The sequence below is a fragment of the Primulina eburnea genome, chromosome 2 (assembly GCF_022965805.1).
Source record: "Primulina eburnea isolate SZY01 chromosome 2, ASM2296580v1, whole genome shotgun sequence".
In the NCBI taxonomy this organism is placed as follows: Eukaryota; Viridiplantae; Streptophyta; class Magnoliopsida; order Lamiales; family Gesneriaceae; genus Primulina; species Primulina eburnea.
This window is the reverse complement of record NC_133102.1, coordinates 45,916,860-45,936,749: the sequence shown is the minus strand read 5'-3', so window position 1 is coordinate 45,936,749 and position 19,890 is coordinate 45,916,860. Positions and strand designations below refer to the sequence as shown.

Here is a 19,890-nt window from a genome sequence, read left to right as displayed (position 1 = left end):
AATTTAGAGGCGTTTGTTGATATTTTTTTTAGAATAAAATGCATGTTAAACTAGAATTAAAAGGTATTTTCATATATAATAGTTGTACAGACACATTCTTAATTATTTTTAATTATAAATATTTTTTTAAAATAGTTATCCAAACATCTTTCATAAATTTTTATAAAATAATTGTTCAAACACATATTTATATTTAAATCAAATATTTTTTAAAAAAAATATAAAAATTTTATTAATAACATTATTATAAAAACTTTTTATAAAACCTTATTCAAATAAATTCTCAATAGTTTCTTCACTCCATTCCATTATTTTTTATGAATATTGTTAGCTATTTAATGGAACCAAATGTTTCGGGCCCTTCCACGTCAGCACCAGGTCGACTTCTAGTCGCCGCTTCCGACTCCATTGTTTATTTGGATAATTCTCATTCTAATAATTTTGTCTAATCTCTGGTTAACCACCAGCAATTCAACGGCCCCGATTCGTCTCCTAAACTCTGTAAGCTTGCCTTAACTTCCAGTTCAAGATGACTAAACAATTTCTCTAATGCAAATAAATGGCCCATTTCGTGAAACGGGATCATCTTCTACCTCAAATCAACCGCGCAATGCAGTTAACCTCAACCGAAATTTTCAGGATTTGAGTTCTTTGCAAACAACTTGGACTCCCCAGATATTTTAAACCCTCAACCGTTCACCAAGATTTTGATTGCTGAAAGATTTCGAGCTATTTTTCAGTTCGAAGCAATGAAATCCGAGTGAGAAAGGAAGACACTTTTCACGAGCTCAAAAAATGGAGCCTACATTTCTTGGTCTTCACACGAACAGAAAGAATCCCAGAAAGTTTTATGGCTTTCACACGTTCGCGGAACCGGGCTGCCCCGTTTCTCTGAGCGGTGCCTTTCGCGATAACATCCGCCATTTTCTTCGAGAATCTGCGGCGCTCGAGGATTACGATGTGGAGGGAATGCCCGTTTGGTGTACTTTTTTGGTGTACGAGAGCAAGGGCGTTGTACTTCCTCTGTTTACAGTTGAAGAAAATGTGAAGCATTCTAATAGGCCCTTCTGTGATTACTGCCACTGCGCTGGTTAGTGAAAAAATGGAGTCCCTTTTGTTTATTCTATTTGTTGTGGACCAGGCTTTGCGTGAATTTGATGTGGGGTTTGTGTTTAATTTTTTATTTTTTGTTTGTGCAAGCAATGTTATGCTGTTTTTATCCTTTGTTAATTTTAATAACACAGGGTGGAGCAACCATTTCGTGTCAAAAAGAAAGTATCATTTTATAATTCCAGTTGATGATGAGTGGAATAAGTCTCTTGATGAGGGTGCTTTTGATCTTCAATCTCACTTCTTGCATGGTTTGATTCACTGCAATGGATTTGGGCATTTACTCTGCATAAATGGGATTGAAGGGGGTTCTAAGATCATCTGTGGTAGAGAACTCATGGATCTCTGGGACCGTATCTGCACCAGCTTACATGCTCGGTAATGAGATCTCTATACTTTCAATTTGGCATTTTCCGTTCTGATTGATATGTGATGATCTGTATATGAACATGGTTACTAGATTTTGACTCCATGGTAATGAACATCTAATGCTGGTTTTCTTAAAAATATTGAATTACATATTTAAGAAATACCTGATAGATTTTGCCTTTCTAAATCTTCTCAGATACAGATAGAATTGATGATTGTATATAGATAAAGTAGATTGCATGGTTTGCTAATTGTGAATTTCAAGCTATATAACAGATGTTAAATAGATTTTTTTTAAAAAAATTCTTATTGATCCATGTCTGATCCCACACGAGATCAAACGTATGATTTTAGTTGATTGAGATTGGAGGTTGGTTTTGGGTCTGATGAACTGTTAACAAAGGAAGCTTATTATCAATTTATTACTGATTATATGATTATCTCATAGGCCACGGTCCGCTAGAGAAATCATGGTTTGAACCTTCCCAAATATACGATGGATATTTTATTATGATGTGATCAGACAAGGAAGAAGTACTGAAAACAAATAATTGTTTCGTTTCAGTATCATAATTTGTAATTCTCAAGCTGCTGACAGAAGTCTAATCGCATTAAGTTTGTTATAGGATTTCAAAAGCATTTATTTGTTATATGGTTTTAACACTTACAATATGTTTGAGAAAAAGTTATCATAAAGCAAAGTGTAGTCACATGACTTAATTGCTCTATAGATTTTCAGAGTTCTCAGTTGTTTCATTAGATACAATTACTTCATTGTCATTGAAGATGAGTCAAAAGAACATTTTCAGTTTCTTGGATGAAATATTCTAATAAATTGTTTTGTAGGAAAATCTCGGTGGAGGATGCTTCCAAGAAGCATATGATGGATCTCCGTCTGCTTTATGGAGTTGCTTATGGACATTCCTGGTTTGGTAGATGGGGATACCAATTGTGTCATGGAAGCTTTGGCGTGAAGTGGCATAACTATGAAAAGGCTATAAATATTCTCAGCTCCTTAGAGCTGGATCAAGTAATCGATGATCTCAGTTTCACAAATGGATTCACGTTATATTAAACAGATTATCCACCAGTACAGAAATCTTAGTGAGGCCAGTTTGGTTACAGTTCGAGATCTCTTCAGATTCATTCTTACTTTGAAGATGAAAACTCCTGCCGAAAATCGTACAACCATTTCTGCAGCAATTTCACAATGTTCTCGGAAAAACTCGCGTTTTTTTGCACCTGTCAAGGTTTGTTCCTGGAAAATTTCCACTGGAACTCCTATTAAGAACTGTCCATTTGCCAAAGAAAAATCCTTCAAATGCAGAAAATTTTCCAATCTTGCTGCTAATATGGCTAGTAGATGGCCGGTTAGGAGACTCGAGCATGCTGCAGGTGTCATTGTTGATGCCTTGAAAGAAAAGAGAGAAGAGAGCAAAGGCTGCCATAATGGGATGACCAGACAAGAGGTTCGTGATGCAGCCCGTATGCATGTTGGTGATACAGGGTTGATAGATCATGTGCTGAAAGCCATGCACAATGTCATTGTTGGAAAGTACGTTATTCAACGAGCTGTGAACCGATCCACTAAAGTGCTGGAATATAGCATTCAAGATCTCAACAGTGTCAAATTTGGGGCCTGTCCGGCAACAGTTTCAAAGACATTTCATACATTTGGTATTGTTCCTGGAAAAAACGTTTATGAAGATCTGTACCTTTTCTATACCTATTTGTTCAGGGACTATCCGAAGTCTGAATCTGTTCAACTTGCTGTTCAAGCCATTCTCTGCAGTAAACTTTTTGTGAAGGAGTGGCATTTTAGAGATGAAGAGGACGACTTGTTAAGGTTTGTCTGTAGATTAACGATAAGTTCACTTGACTTAAATACCGAACTTTTTCCAAATTTTCCTCTCCAGGAATTCATTATAGTTCCACCCTACTCTACCATTGGTGATTTAAAACTGTCACTGCAGAATGCGTTGAGGGACACTTACTTTGTCACTGAAAGACTAGTGGTGACTGATGTCGTGGAGTTGGAGGGAATGGAGGATGATGAGGTTCTTTTTGGGATTATTGAGTCGGGTAGTGAGCTTTCGGTGAGGGGTTTTGGGTTGGACAATGAATCTGATTTGAGATACGAAGGGGGAGCCGAGAACTGGACAGTAAGATGCAAGTGTGGAGCTGAAGATGATGATGGAGAAAGAATGGTGTCGTGCGACATATGTGAGATATGGCAACATACCCGTTGCAATGGTGTTGAAGACACAGATACCGTGCCAAGATTGTTTGTATGTGATGTTTGTTGCAGTAACCTTGCTCCGGTACAGACAGCGTGTGGGCTTGGGTTCGAGTTGGATCAATCGTACAAGGTTCCAATGGTGCTTCCCCATATGCCTGAGCTTAACATGGGGTCACTGTATTGTAAATAGTTTTGATAGTTGAGAAATTCTTCAGTCGAGGAAACGATTTTTGTGGACCTATGTAGGCTTTAAGACAAGTAATTACTGCATAGCTCATCAAATTTCTTGATTGTACAATGTTCTGTAACAAATCTTGTAGGCATCAAGACAAGTAATTAATTCAGGTGCATCGATGGACAGTGACAGTGATTTGGCCCTTGTGGCCTGATTGTCTAACTAGTCTAAAAATTTGATAATTTTAGTTTTTTTCCAAAACTTGGTTCAGGTGTGATATCAATATATATGAAGTTGATTTATATAGCATCACATTGATGATCTCGTTGGAAAATGACTGAACTTTTTAAAAATCTAAAAATACATCGTTAAAGTTGAAATTTGATAATCTATCAAAAACGTAAATTTTTTTAAAGAAGAAACAACAAAGATGCTGGTAAAATAGAAAGAATAGGCAACTTGTAGAGTAAAACTTCCATATATTGTAATACAATACAACATAATATATATATTTATATAACATAAAAGGAAGTCGACCTCGATTTTGATAAAGTGTGTCAAATTTCATCTACTATTTTTGTATTTTCTTAAAAAAAATTAGTCATTTTTCTAATATGATACTGATGTTAGTATCACATGAACACTCCCGATGAGTTAAGTGCAAGCAACATATGACAGACTGACATGTCGTGAGCCTACACCCATGTTAGTGTGATTGTTCAATTGGTTCATATAACAACTACTTCATATATATCTTTATTTTATAAAAATGACAAGCTCAAATTGTTATAACAATTTAAATATTAAATTTTACCAATGCGAAATGAGGCACTATATATCACTTTTATTCTTACCAAAATTGTACGAAATTATAACCATAATAATAATTTTATTGGTAATAGTAAGGATTTTTTTAATTTAAAACACTCATTATTAAAAAAATTAATCGCTAGAATAAGGTGATTTTCTGGATTTTAAAATAATGCAAAATATTATAAAATCGAGAAGTGTAAATTATTGTCAAATAAACACATGAATCAAGATATAGGTGAAATTTTTTTTCCCCCAATTTGTTATAGTTTGAAATAAAAAATCATTTATATAATATTGTATTAAAAACCCTAAATCCTCACTTGATCAAGAAAGTGGTAAACCAAAAATTATAATCAATTTTGTTGGTAAATTAAATTTTCCCATTAAATAATGAATAGCACCACTTCACCAAAAGATACGTTCCCTTGATCAAAGTTACATAATTTTTATTTCATGCCCTTAATTATCATTATTGACTTGTTAAATGTATGGGAAAGGACGGGTCGATCAAGTTAATAGATTTTTCGACGACATTTTCTATAATTACATTAATTTGTGACATCATACATTAATTTCTTTAGTCAACATATATAATATAATATCGTGCATTTTTACGAATTAATTGAACCTATAAATGATCCCAAAGCACATAATAACTCGTGCATGAAACCATAATATTAGTCAAAAATTAAAGTACGTACACGATGGCGTGATATGTTTGAATATATGATATGTAAATTTGGTTGGCCACCTTTTATAAAAGAGGAACAAAATTAATTTCGTCAAATAAAACGTCCTAGCAATTTGTTTGGGGCTTGAACAAATTAAGTTTTTTTAATTACTATAAATTTATATAGTACTATTAATTAATATTTAAAAATATGAGATTCATTGTATAATTATTAGTACATCTACTGGAATTAATAATGCATACCTATATATATAAATTATTATTTTTAATTAATAGTGTGATTAAAGTTGAGAAAAATGAAGGTGAATGCGTCGTCGGTTGAACTTGACGCCGCCAAACAAAGAATAACGGCTGTACACAATTAAAAAGATTTGAACAATATCCTTAGACTTTTCAAACCTGATACATTAACCTCGTCAAAAAAGAAATTTTGTGGAAACATACTGTGAAGTTCACATGAAATGTGATCGAAACCCCCGAGCAACCCACCACCCCACCAAGGTCCCGGCCATTTTGTCTATAAATATTTGTCACATAAAATATACGCCATAAGATATCTGAGGTGAAAAAGGAACAAAAACATGGAAAGAAAACAAAAGATTAACAAGTTAAATTACAAGAAACCAGGAAACTTCATCGGCAATCAGGCCTGCAAGAAGCACCCCAAACACAAGCAATCACCTGGGGTTTGCTCCATTTGCCTAGGAGAAAGGCTTTCCAAAGTATCTAATAGTACCAGAATCTCTCATAGACTTGCGATATCTTCGTCATCTTCTTCTAGTTCCTATCTATCGTCTTTATCTTCATCGAGTGATTCCTCATATTTGTCTCCGTTTGTGAGTTATACTTGTTACTTAGACTTGGAACCTAGAAAATCCATCAGGGTTTTCAAGAATGTAGGCCAAACTGTGATCAAGAAGAGTAGGTCGATGAACTTTGGGTTATGGAGAAGAAAAGAGGAGGCTTCCGTGGATGAAAACAAAGGTAAGAACATCGACATTAAACGAGGGTTTTGGTCGAAATTGCTGCCGAGAAAAGGTAGAGCATTGATGCAGTCTAACACTATGCGAGAAAGGGTGATTAAAGAAGTTATTTAGTATAGATTTGTGTAGATTAAATTAAATATGATGGCCAAGGTTTCACTATCTATATCAAAATATGTATAGATGCGTGAGGAGCCGAAAGAAACAGGATACAAGTACAGGGATATACACCATCGATTAACGTTCGTGTTCATAAATCATTAATTATTTTTTCTATTCGTTTGATATATTTATTGGTAAAATAAATTGTGTTAGCTTTGTAATATGGATCAATGCCCGAAAATTTGATCAATGAAAGATTTCTCTTATTCTATTATTTTACATTACATTTTTTTTATTCTTCTTTTTGGGTGCTAGAATATTATATGACAGACGCAAGGAAACTTTGAATAAAAAGAAAAGGGAAAAAAAATAAAAAGAAAATCACAAAGCATAAATTAGTCCTATGTTTATACATGCATATGACATCATACCTAGCGATATAATATTTTATTGTGATTATTTTTTCAAAAAAATAATTGTGGGGACCCGGACGCTAGTCAAGTTCTTAATCATCATTGAGACTAATTAGTCAATTATAAAACAGGGTCTAATTTTTTTTTTAAAAATGCGGAACGTAGTGAAATCAACTAATATACAACTCAGTATAAAAGAAAGTACAAGTCCTGTACCGTCTACAAATCAGTAAAACTAAGGTTCAACATCTAAATATCAAGTGTCAAAACCCTATATACATCCAAGTCTGAAGTCTCCACTCTATCACGATCTCTCCTCATCTCCTGGACCCTGATCTTGTCCCACCTGTTGTCATGTACACATACAGACAAGACAACAGCCGGATAACTCCGGTGAGAATAAATTCCAGTATAAATCAACGAAACATGCAATCATATCAACAAATATAAAGCATGTAATCAGGTAACAGATATATGTATCAAAATCTGAAACATAAACAATCATAGACTGTCGACAATGCTCATAACTCTATCATTCAGACTAGACTCAATCCTAGTCTAGGGATCCCGGTTTCTAGATGTGGTGTTCCTATATCGAATTCCGTAATAGAAGGAACAGTAATTCCATTACTCGATATAACCAAATATGGTGTTCCTATATCGAATTCCGTAATAGAAGAATTCCAATCCTATTTACTCGATATAACCAAACATCCGGTGTCATGACCTAACCGTCATGGACTGTAGCTCTATCGTTAATATCCTATCTTGAGACATCGTGCAATGTGCCCGTGGCGATCCCGCCACTGTCAGGCACTTCCGTCCCAAGATTGCCACACTATCCTGTGACATCGTGCAATGTGCCCGTGGCGATCCCACCACTATCAGGCACTTCTGTCACAAGATTACTCGTCTAATACCTGCTATCTATAATTCAAGAGAACAAGTACATCAGTCAAATCAATGCAAATATCAATGCAATAAAGTAAAGTATGTGATTTAGGGAAACTCAAGTCTAAACCGACTCAAGTCGATCTCCCAATACCACATTGACTTATACCTTTCTTTCGTCGGTTTCTGGCTCAGTCGAAGTCCTGAATTCACAGTCTGTCTGGCAATGACAATATCAATAATCTCATGTCAATATACCTTTCAAATCAATAACAATCTGATCAATCTGGATTTAATTCAAAATCAACGGCATAACGGTACAATTTCAATATCCCCGTCAATACAATATCATCAGATCACAGTTACAATCCATAACACATATCCAATACAATCCGTAATCCAATCATAATTCAAATCTGTCTGGTATAAATCAATATACCCTAAAAATTCATAACAATTCCACAATCAGTCCTTTTCTCAATCTGACTTCGATTCTACGATGTCTAGCATGTCAAAAACATCATATATGAATTCCATTCAATTCTGAAAATAGCATAATTTCAAAGCATGTCAAAACGTAGCAAAACTTACGTCCAGTTGTAGCCTACGTCGATAGGAACTCAATACCGAAGTCGGATTCAAAATCAGACGGACGGATTTCTCACAAAAGACGTAAGGATTTTTCACTCTTTTCCCCATAGCTTTTCTCGACTTCTGTTACTGATTTTCGAAGGAATAAACGTTATATATATATCAATGCATGAATTCGACGAGGTGGCACAATTTTTGCAAAACACGTTGCACCGCGGGTGCGGTAACCGCTGGACCGCGGGTGCGCTGTTAGCCAAGATCGAGAAGATCTGATCACAAAAATTGATTTCTTGTGATCTCAATCATCTCTACTGCACAGGGTCGATTGTTCTACGTATTTAACACGAATTAATTAATTACAACACAGAGATTAGAGATTACCCTTGAAGCGTGTTTTCGATTTTCTTCTGCACTGGATCTACGCTCCAAACCTCCAAGCCTTCTCTGGTGTTCTCTCAAACTCTTTGTGTAGGATTGTGTTGTGTGTGGTCACAAGTTACAATATCACATATATATAAAATATATTTGTGATATCTTGTAACAAAAAGATAACTAGAATATCTTTTAAAATATAAATTTAAATGGACAAATATATTATACATATCTAGAAGATTTGATATCTCAATCTTCCATGAAATATAATAGTCCAGATAAATTTATCCCACATATACCATAAATTATAACTCATATAATTTATCCGAGTTTATATTAGAGCCACCAAAGGGACCTGGTCGGATTCAATTAATTTAAGCTCCAATAAATTAATTTGATCCAATCAACTCATGATTTATCAAAATAATTTATTAATCTTATTCTACTCCACTAAAAGGATAAGATTGCACTATCAAATTAATTGATATTACTGAAGCACAAAATCAATAATAATATCCTCTGATTTATCGACCCAACATATCACCCCTGTCGATCAATTAGAACATCTAAAACAGGGTATCCAGACCATATAACCCACATTAGATATTCATAGCTTCTCAACCCTCATCTTCTCTTTGACAGTCCCATGTGATCACATCACATAATTAATTCAACAAGAATGTTGAACTACTGAGCTCAGATTTTACTGTCTTCTAGAAGAACTTGTGAGTTTATGATCATACCTATTGACTAGGTGACAGATTCCATATTACGAATATATGTTCTTTGTTATTTCACTTTGATTCCCAAAACATCGAGATATTGACCAATGGTTTGGTCTCACTCATTGATGTATCAAAGAACTTCAAGCTAGTAATCAAAGTTCATTATCCGCTCAGGATTAAGGTGTTATGTACGACAATCAAGTGATTTTGAATTATTATGGTAAAATCAAATTCAAATCTCACGTGGTCCAGTCCAATACAACAAAATGTATCCTTAATTTTATTACCAAACCAAAGATAGGCTTCAATAAAATTGAGACGATCTTATCAAAATAATTTGTCCTTATTTATTTACCGATCGTGGACAATAAAACTTTGGATTGAATTACAAATTGAATCTTTCCGTGTTTAACGACTTAAACACTCAATTTATAATAATACAACAATCCAATGGACATATGCATTGCTCAAAACAAATTTATTTAAACAAATAAATGAACATTATTTTAATTTCAAAATGTCATCAACATATAACAAAAGTACTCAATGGGCATCATACTATCGAACATCCTCCCACTTGCCCTAAAGTAAATGAGTCATGTCTAGTACACCCATATTTTGAATATGTTCCTCAAAAGCTCTAGCAGGTAAGCTTTTGGTGAAAGGATCAGCAAGATTTTCAGCAGATGCTATCTTGCACACTATCACGTCTCCACGTTGAACAATATCTCTCACTAGGTGATATTTTCGTTCAATGTGTTTTCCACGCTGATGGTTTCTTGGTTCTTTTGCATTTGCCACTGCACCACTGTTATCACAATATAAAGTAATGGCATTTGATGCACCAGGAATAATCTCAAGGCTTAGCAAAAACTTTTTCAGCCAAACGGCTTCTTTTGATGCTTCACAAGCCGCTACATACTCCGCTTCCATTGTGGAATCAGCAATACATGATTGCTTGATACTCCTCCAAACAACGGCACCACCACCCAATGTGAATACAGATCCCGATGTGGATTTACGAGAATCTCTATCAGCTTGAAAATCAGAATCAGTATAACCCACAGGTGCCAACTCTGAAGCCGAGTAAACCAACATATACCCTCTAGTTCTCCGAAGATACTTGAGAATATGCTTTACAGCAATCCAGTGCTCTGGTCCTGGGTTTGACTGATATCTACTAACAATCCCAACAGCATAACAAATATCTGGTCGAGTGCATAGCATAGCATACATAAGACTTCCTACAGCCGAAGCATAAGGAACTCTTTTCATGTATTCCACTTCACTTGGATTCTTGGGATTGAGGTCCTTTGACAAGTGAATTCCATGTCTGAAAAGTGTTTGACCCTTCTTGGAATTTTGCATTGCATACCTCACCAATATTTTATCAATATATGAAGATTGAGATAAAGCAATCCGTTTGTTCTTCCTATCCCGAAGGATCTGGATTCCTAGAACATAACTTGCTTCTCCCAAGTCTTTCATGTCAAAACGTTGAGACAACCAATTTTTGGCAGATGTCATCACCCCTACATTATTCCCAATAAGTAGGATGTCATCCACATATAGCACAAGAAAAATCACCTAGTCATCTAAAATTTTCTTATAGACACAAGGCTCATCAAGATTTTGATCGAAACCATAATCTTTCACAGATTGATCAAAAACGATGTTCCAAGACCTTGACGCCTGCTTAAGTCCATAAATAGACTTTTTCAGTTTGCATACTTTATGCTCTTGACCGTTGTGGATAAAACCGTCTGGTTGTACCATATAAATGGTTTCGTCAAGATTTCCATTAAGAAATGCTGTCTTGACATCCATTTGCCACACCTCATAATCAAAATGAGCTGCAATGGATAAGAGGATCCGAATAGACTTTATCATAGCCACAGGTGAGAAGGTTTCATCGTAATCGATTCCTTCTCGTTGACTAAAACCTTTGGCTACCAATCTAGCCTTAAAGGTCTCTATTTTTCCGTCTATTCCGCTCTTTCTCTTGTAGACCCATTTACACCCTATAGATCTCACACCTTCAGGAATGTCTACAAGAACCCAGACGGAGTTCGTGTACATGGATCTCATTTCTGATTCCATGGCACTCCTCCAGTGGTCAGCGTCAACATCCTCCATAGTTTCTTTGTACGTGATGGGATCCTCCTCTTGTTCAATGGAAACCGCATCAAACGATTCTCCATAGAGCAAGTATCTAGAAGGTTGTCGAATGACCCTCCCACTACGTCTAAGTTGTGGAGGTTCTTGGTTGATTGGAATTGATTGTCGTTGTCTTAAGTTCTCTTCTTGATCATTTCCTTCATTCTCCATTTGGATATGATGGGGTGACCGATCATTAGAACCAATGCCTTCTACCACTTCATTTGTTTGGAAACCAGTGGTTAATGGTGGTAGAAATGTGAATTCAAACTGAGTAGGTTCAGTGCGGATCTCTGGAGTAGATGATTCAGTAATCTCTTCCAGAAGAACCTTACTCTTTGATTCACTCTCTTCTATGTGCTTGTCCTCTAAGAAGGTTGCATTTGTACTTTCAAATACCTTCTTGTCTTGAGGACTATAGAAGTAATATCCTCTTGTTCCTTTAGGATATCCAACAAAAATGCATAATTCTGATCTAGGTTCCATTTTATCCATCTTTCTCTTTAGCACATAAGCATGACATCCCCATATCCGAATATTTCTTAGATTAGGCACGCGCCCATTCCACAATTCAAGGGGTGTCTTAGAGACAGACTTAGAAGGAACCATGTTCAATAAGTACATTGCAGTTTGGATAGCATATCCCCAAAAAGATGTACTGATCTTAGAGAAACTTAGGATGGACCTAACCATATCCAACAAAGTTCTATTTCTCCTTTCAGAGACACCATTCTGCTGAGGTGTAGCTGGTGCGCTCAATTGGGATATTATCCCATTATCTGATAAGTATGTTCTAAAGTCATTGGATAGATACTCGCCACCTTTGTCTGATCGAAGTGTTTTTATGCTCTTACCTAATTGTTTTTCCACTTCATTTCTGAATTCCTTGAACTTTTCAAAAGATTCAGATTTGTAGGACATTAGGTAAACATAACCGTATCTAGAGTAATCATCAGTGAATGTGATGAAATACTCAAATCCTCCTCTAGCTTGTACACTAATTGGTCCACATACATCAGTGTGCACTAATTCTAAAACTTCATTGGCTCTATGTCCTTTAGATTTAAAAGACCTCTTAGTCATCTTACCTTCCAAACAGGATTCACATACAGGCAAGGATTCCACCTTTAAATTACTTAAAGGACCATCCTTTACCAACCGTTGAATTCTATTAAGGTTGATATGACCAAGTCTCAAGTGCCACAAATAAGTTTCATTAGTGGGAGACAATTTAATTCGTTTGTTGGATTCAATGTGATGCAAAGAGCTGTCATCTTGTTTTAAGACATACAAATCGTTATTCAAATGTCCCTTGCAAATAAGAGCTTTATTCAAGGTAATATCAACCACCATTTGTGAAAAATGGACATAATATCCTTGTCTAAACAATAAAGCAACAGAAATCAAATTTCTAGTAATCTCCGGAACATAATAACAATGTCTTAAAACCAAATGTTTATTATTCGAAAAATAAAGATAAACAATCCCAACAGCTTTTGCAGACACCACAGCCCTTGTGCCAACTCTTAGAGTATGTTCTCCTTCATTGAGGTTTCTGGTTACTTGGAACCCCTGCAAAGTATTGCATATATGATTAGTGGCTCCAGAATCTACAATCCAAGTATCAGTAGAATCAACCACTAAACAAGACTCAATAAAAGATAACTCACCACTACCTTGCTTCTTGGAAGCTAGATATCCTTGGCAGTTTCTCTTCCAATGACCCTTCTCTCCACAATGGAAACATTTTCCCTTAGGCTTGCCATCTACCTTGACCTTCTTTTCACTTTGTTGTGGACCCTTCTTGTTGGGCTTCTTCCTCTTATTCCCATTTTTACTTTTCGGCTTGGAATAAGACGGCCCAGCAGAAGCAACAACAAATGAATCACCAGTTTTAGTCTTAAGAACACTTTCAGCATTTTGGAGTTCTTTCATCAACTCAGTCAGGGACATGTTTAGCTTATTCATGTTATAGCTAACCTTAAACTGTGAGAACATCTCAGGGAGAGTCTCAAGTGCCATGTCAACCTGGCTCTGATACCATATGTTAGCCAAGATCGAGAAGATCTGATCACAAAAATTGATTTCTTGTGATCTCAATCATCTCTACTGCACAGGGTCGATTGTTCTACGTATTTAACACGAATTAATTAATTACAACACAGAGATTAGAGATTATCCTTGAAGCGTGTTTTCGATCTTCTTCTGCACTGGATCTACGTTCCAAACCTCCAAGCCTTCTCTGGTGTTCTCTCAAACTCTTTGTGTAGGATTGTGTTGTGTGTGGTCACAAGTTACAATATCACATATATATAAAATATATTTGTGATATCTTGTAACAAAAAGATAACTAGAATATCTTTTAAAATATAAATTTAAATGGAAAAATATATTATACATATCTAGAAGATTTGATATCTCAATCTTCCATGAAATATAATAGTCCAGATAAATTTATCCCACATATACCATAAATTATAACTCATATAATTTATCCGAGTTTATATTAGAGCCACCAAAGGGACCTGGTCGGATTCAATTAATTTAAGCTCCAATAAATTAATTTGATCCAATCAACTCATGATTTATCAAAATAATTTATTAATCTTATTCTACTCCACTAAAAGGATAAGATTGCACTCTCAAATTAATTGATATTACTGAAGCACAAAATCAATAATAATATCCTCTGATTTATCGACCCAACATGCGCTCCAACACCGCGGGTGCGGTCCTGTTTCTGACGCGGGTGCGGTCACCCTACTGTATCAATTCCCAAAATTCCAGTAGCACGACCGCGGGTGCAGTGCTTCTCCTACCGCGGGTGCGCTCAAGCTTCGGCAACCCTGTTTATTTTCTAAACTCAACGACTGCGGGTGCGGTCATGGTGACACCGCGGGTGCGGTCTCAATTTTGCAAAACTAGCTACCCTACTGGACATGCACCGTGGGTGCGGTGTCTTCCTGAGCGCGGGTGCGGTGTTGTTTCGGCAACACATTCTGAAATTCAAAATAAATGACCGCCCATTATCTTAAATCGTGTCTCCGTTGGCCCTTCAATAATCACATTAAATTATAAGTCAATTATCGTTAGTAACCAGTGATTACTTTTCGAGCATTACAATAATTGAGGTAATATAATTTCTACAATTTGATTCCTCAATTTTCAGCCTCAAAATATTAATCAACATGTTTTATCTGAAGAATCACGCTTTTATAAACTGCACAAATATGTCTTCCCGATTAAAAAAGATTACAAAATGCATGATATTAAAATGTGTACGTAAGAATCTTCTTTCGAAAAAAAATGGATAAGCTGTGTAGATTTTCAGTTACTTGTGGTGGCTCCCTTGGATATTTATTAAATACGGGTAAAAAGTTGATGGGATATTAATTCAGTTTTATCTTGGAATTTAATGTCCACTGTTTTGATAGGGCAGTTCTAGAATACTCATTATATTGTTAGGAAACGCAAAATCTCTTATGGATCATTTGAAGTTCAATTTTGAACCACAAATCAACAATCTGATTTGACTATGAAAAAATATTAATTTTTATGTATAAATCATATCGACTCAAACATACTCTTTGGAAAAATAGTTTGATTGAAAACAAAAAACAGATTTTGATCTCGAGTGTTTTGCGTACATAAGTATGGTCCATGGAAAGAAATTTGGCTTTATATTTCATCTCACATTTTAGTGGACTAATCGCAATCTCATCACGTAAATAAATTTATGTGAACGCAAGCAACCGTGCCTTAAGAGGTTGGTTGATATTATCTTGATATCTTCACACATCTAAAAGTTCAGGAAAGAACATGTAACAAGTACGACGTAATATCCAAGCACAAAACTCCACAAAGTTCCTTTTTTTCCTCGCATTTTACACATAAAAGATGAACCATCTCACCAGCAGTATTATTGGCACACGTACGGTCGAGAACACTGCAATTCACGAAGAAAAATCATGCATGCACATCCATGTCCACAAACAGGTTATAGGGGTTAAGACCTTCAATCCGCTTTTTTGGATGCAGTTTGATTTGGGGCATGACGAGTATTAGAGTACGATGAAACTGCAGAACCCGTAATGTAGAAGAAGTGCTTTCCCAGACCAAGGCTTTTCTTAGCAGCCACCCACAAAGTCCAAAAGAACCCAATCCAACCTGTTTAGTATGAATCAACTCGTGGTAAAATTTTGGGACGGAAAAAAGAGAAGAAAAGAAAATCATAATGAAGATTGGATTAAATTAAAATGCAAGGGAAATTGCTGTAAGGCCTTAAATATGGTTCCATCAGAATTAAGTCCAGTGTTGCCTAATGTAAGATCTGATATGTTCTGTGCGGTCCTACGATTGCATGCTCTACAGTGATCTAATATGTGGCGTGTAAGCAACTTTTTTAGTTCATAAACCTGGTTGTATGCTCTACAATGCAAGAGGACTCGAGTACATAAATCTCATGAACATCTTCTCCTTCCTCCTACAATCAAAACAACATCATACTGTCTTGATCAATAATCCTTACTTCGTCATCCAAATTTATGTTCTCTCTTGGAGTATGAAACTAAATTGGTGGGAAATATTGAATCCAACACTTCAGGAATAAAGGAATAAAAATATAAATACAAAAACCTACTCAAATTACCAGTTAAAATACAAATCTGCAATCTGCAGAGGTCATAAAATCGAGTTGCTCATTTTTCAGAATCTGAAAATATTTGATTCTTCGTGAACTTCATTGGACCGTCATAAAAAAATAATAGATGGTGGTTCTAAACTCTCTCACATTATGTTTGCCAATTTTTTAAGATGGTTACTGTAGCAATATTCCCTTCTATCCTGAACCAACGAGAACAGTTAACATATCCATTTTCACCCAAAAAATCTTATATCTATCGCATGGAATAAAGAATGTAAGTGAAGGACCTAAAACCTGGTGACGCAATGTAACAAATACTTTTTCAACACAACCAGCTGTCCCCACCCCCAAGAGTCCCAGTCACTCATTTCCTCTTCTTGAGGTTTATGCGAAAGCTAGAAAGGTCAGGATATGCATGTGTATCGCACACCAGTCACATGATAACATGAATCATTGAACTGATTTAAGGGTTTCTAAGTTGGCTGTCAGAAAGTAACACACTATTGACGCCACAATGACAGGCAGAAAGGGCTAACTTAGCCTATTTCAAATTTATGTGATATTTCCTATCATAATCTACCCAGGAGTGAAGAGGATCACAATAGCTAATATCGTATGAATCAGCATTTGTAAAATTTCCATGCTCACTTTTCATAATGCTTAGTACATGTGTTCACGGTATTCAAGAGAGGACCTACTCGTCTTCCCAAGTTTTCTTCATTCTATTTCTTAAGACATGATGGAAAGAATGTGAAACATGTCTAGCAAAGGCCAAATATAGTAGCCGATCGATGCATATAAAAATGCAAACAAGACTTTCTTTCAGGTGTCATTAGCTTTGTTCAAAGTAAATTTAAAGATAACAAAAACAGAATTGTATCAGTACCTGTAGCAATAAAAACAGCAATAACCGCAGTAATTGTTGTAGTAAAAATAACAAACACAGCCACCGCTAATGCGCCAACATAAATGGCTGCAACACAGGTAAAGAACAGAGCCAAGAATCCTCCAGCTGCTGCTAAAGACATAAGAAGAGAAATGACAACAGCATTGAAGGTTGCTGCTACAAAGAAAAGGAGAAAGACCGACAATCCTGTCAAGGCGAGAAGTGCAATTGTCCCAACCTGCGGTAATTCAGTATCCCAGAATCAAAACATCATACCAAGTGAAACAACATATTTTAAAAGCAATGGAACTTTAGTTATAACAATACGACCAAACAATAGGGAACGGGAGTTTAAGGGACTACAACGTTCATTTGTGTAGCCGAAACTCAGGTGCTTTGGGGGGATTTGAGCCTTTCCTCTAAGAAAGTACGAATGTAATCAAACCACGGAAAGTCATGATGAAAAAATTTCACATGAATGAAGTCTAACATATTAGCACCAGCTCCAGAATCCAGAATAAAGCTTATCATAAGCTCACTCGTTGAATGAAGCTATGATACAAAATTACCACATGAAGCAAAAACAGATAAGCATTAGTCAGAAGCTCGGACAGGCTGATTTTATTATCTCATTTAAATATTAATGCACTTCTTGGTTCTGGTTTTGTAGCATTAGAGATAATAAAAGGATGTATAATACTGGGACAATAAATTGAAACATGTGTCTAAGAGAAGGATATTGTAGAACTCGAACCAATTATTGGGCGAAACAAGGGTGTGAAGCAATAAAATGTGAGGTTGTTAAATGAAAAGGTTTATAAATCTACAGTATTAAAAGCTTTAGATTAGTGAAGTAGTTATTTTTACTAAAAATGGAACAATAACAGCAAAACAGATTAGAGAGTAGTGGAGTAATTGAAGCGGCAATCTGTTACAATTAATAAAGCGATTGTCAAAAGAGCATCAGTTATGGTCTAAGGGAGTAAAATGCAACGAACCCATAGAAAGGAAAATCATGAATCTTGATAGCTTCTCACAAGACAATTGCAAGACAACCGGTGAATTAAGCTAGTTAAACAATAACAGTAGCAAGATCACTAATTTAGTACACAAATCCAGAAAACAGCAGACATAATGCTTAGGAAATATATACTCACGGAAACTACGAAAAGTGCACGGAGGGGGCTGCCGCGGCGAGTCCAGGCGAGAATATTGCGAGCAGTGTTCCTCGACGCGTCGCGAAGCAGAGGAATATTATCGGAGAGCGAGGATTTGATCCTCTGAAGCAGCGGTACCGAAGCGTACCCTGAATCCGAATTGGGGAAGAAGATCGCAGCAATCAAACGGTTGACAATTGTGTAGAGGGTCAAATCTCGTGCTTCTTGTTCACTGTCTCCAGCATCTTCATCACCTATCAAGATCCCATTGGGCGTCTTAGCATCATCGTACTCCGTCATTTTTCTTTCTCACACTCGCTGCCTGGATATCCGGAGACTAGTCAAGGGTGAACAGTGTGAGATTGATTGCACACAGGTTGAAATTTTGGTCTGGCGATATCCGACAGATGAACTCCGAACACGTGGTTCAAGATCTGCCCCCACACTTCCCAATTCCCAGCATGGAAATTTATTTCCCGTCCTTTTCTTCAATGTTCATCCTTCCAAGTGTTTGTTTCTTGTCACTCTCACATCGAAATAGTTTTTATTATTTATTTTAATATTAAATAGAATAGATATATAACAATTTCTAGTCCAATATATAAATAATGACAAAATTTGTATGAGACAGTCATACGGATCGTATTTTATGAGACGAATATTTTATTTGAATTATGTTAATAGTATTACTTTTTATTATGAATATCGTTAGAATTATCCGTCTCACAGATAAATATTCGTGAAATCATATCACAAAAGACTTACTCATCATTAATTTATCGATTTCATATTAGTATACAACTCGGTTAGCAATTTTTGTAACAGGAGTCGAATATATCAATAATTTATCGATTTCATATTAGTATTTTTATGGTTTCATGTCAATATTTTAACGAAATAAAATGAAAAATCTAAGTAAAGATTCGATTTGACAAATTAAACGACATAAATTGCAATTTGTTCTCTCCATCCGACTTGATTATTTCTTAAACACAACAAAAAGCTATTTAGTCAATTATATTTGAGTACAGTTGATCTATTAGCACATTTGTAAACAACATAAATATTACACATTGAATTTGTCAAATATTAAAATAGCATAAAGTAGTCAGAAATCACAAGTCTGGTTTACTTTTAGGCAAAAACTTGTGTGAGACGGTCTCACGGATCGTATTTATGAGACGGTTATCTTATTTGAGTCATCCATGAAAATGTATTATTTTTTATGCTAAGAGTATTAATTTTTATTGTGAATATGGGTAGGGTTGACCTGTATCACAGATTGTAATCCGTAAGACGATCTCACACGAAACCCACTCATACTTTTATATAGCCAATCGAGAATTGATTATAGTTGAAACAAAATATATTTGAGAAAGCCATCATCCTCGTTGGCAGTAACATCGGTCGTAGTAATTTTCAAAATAAACTATTTTATTATTTTTAGATTGAGTGGGTCTCTTGTGAGACCGTCTCGCGGATCATAATTTGTGAGACGGGTCAACCCTACCCATATTCACAATAAAAAGTAATACCTTTAGCATAAAAAGTAATACTTTTTTATGGGTGACCCA

General features: G+C 35.6%; 2 protein-coding genes across 2 annotated transcripts; one reads left to right on the top strand and one right to left on the bottom strand.

Annotated features, from left to right (window-relative positions):
• Positions 1-423: 423 nt before the first annotated feature.
• LOC140823705 (PHD finger protein MALE MEIOCYTE DEATH 1-like) lies at positions 424-4,045 on the top strand. Its single transcript, XM_073185171.1, is given in 4 exon segments — positions 424-1,090; positions 1,245-1,488; positions 2,326-2,545; positions 2,547-4,045. Coding segments are annotated over 4 exon segments (2,121 nt in total). The 5' UTR covers positions 424-795; the 3' UTR covers positions 3,909-4,045.
• Positions 4,046-15,446: 11,401 nt separating this feature from the next.
• LOC140823703 (uncharacterized) lies at positions 15,447-18,813 on the bottom strand. The gene is made up of 3 exons (XM_073185169.1): positions 18,317-18,813; positions 17,160-17,397; positions 15,447-15,798 (listed from the first exon to the last, which is right to left on the bottom strand). The coding sequence occupies exons 1-3, from the start codon at positions 18,614-18,616 to the stop codon at positions 15,647-15,649; spliced, it is 690 nt and encodes a 229-aa protein (XP_073041270.1). The 5' UTR covers positions 18,617-18,813; the 3' UTR covers positions 15,447-15,646.
• Between the last annotated feature and the right edge of the window lie 1,077 nt (positions 18,814-19,890).

Coding starts and splice junctions, on each gene's coding strand:
- LOC140823703 (XM_073185169.1), bottom strand. CDS start 18,616: ATGACGGAGTACGATGATGCTAAGACGCCCAATGGGATCTTGATAGGT. Junction 17,398..18,316: donor GTGCACTTTTCGTAGTTTCC/GTGAGTATATAT, acceptor GAATTACCGCAG/GTTGGGACAATTGCACTTCT. Junction 15,799..17,159: donor TGCTGTTTTTATTGCTACAG/GTACTGATACAA, acceptor CATACTAAACAG/GTTGGATTGGGTTCTTTTGG.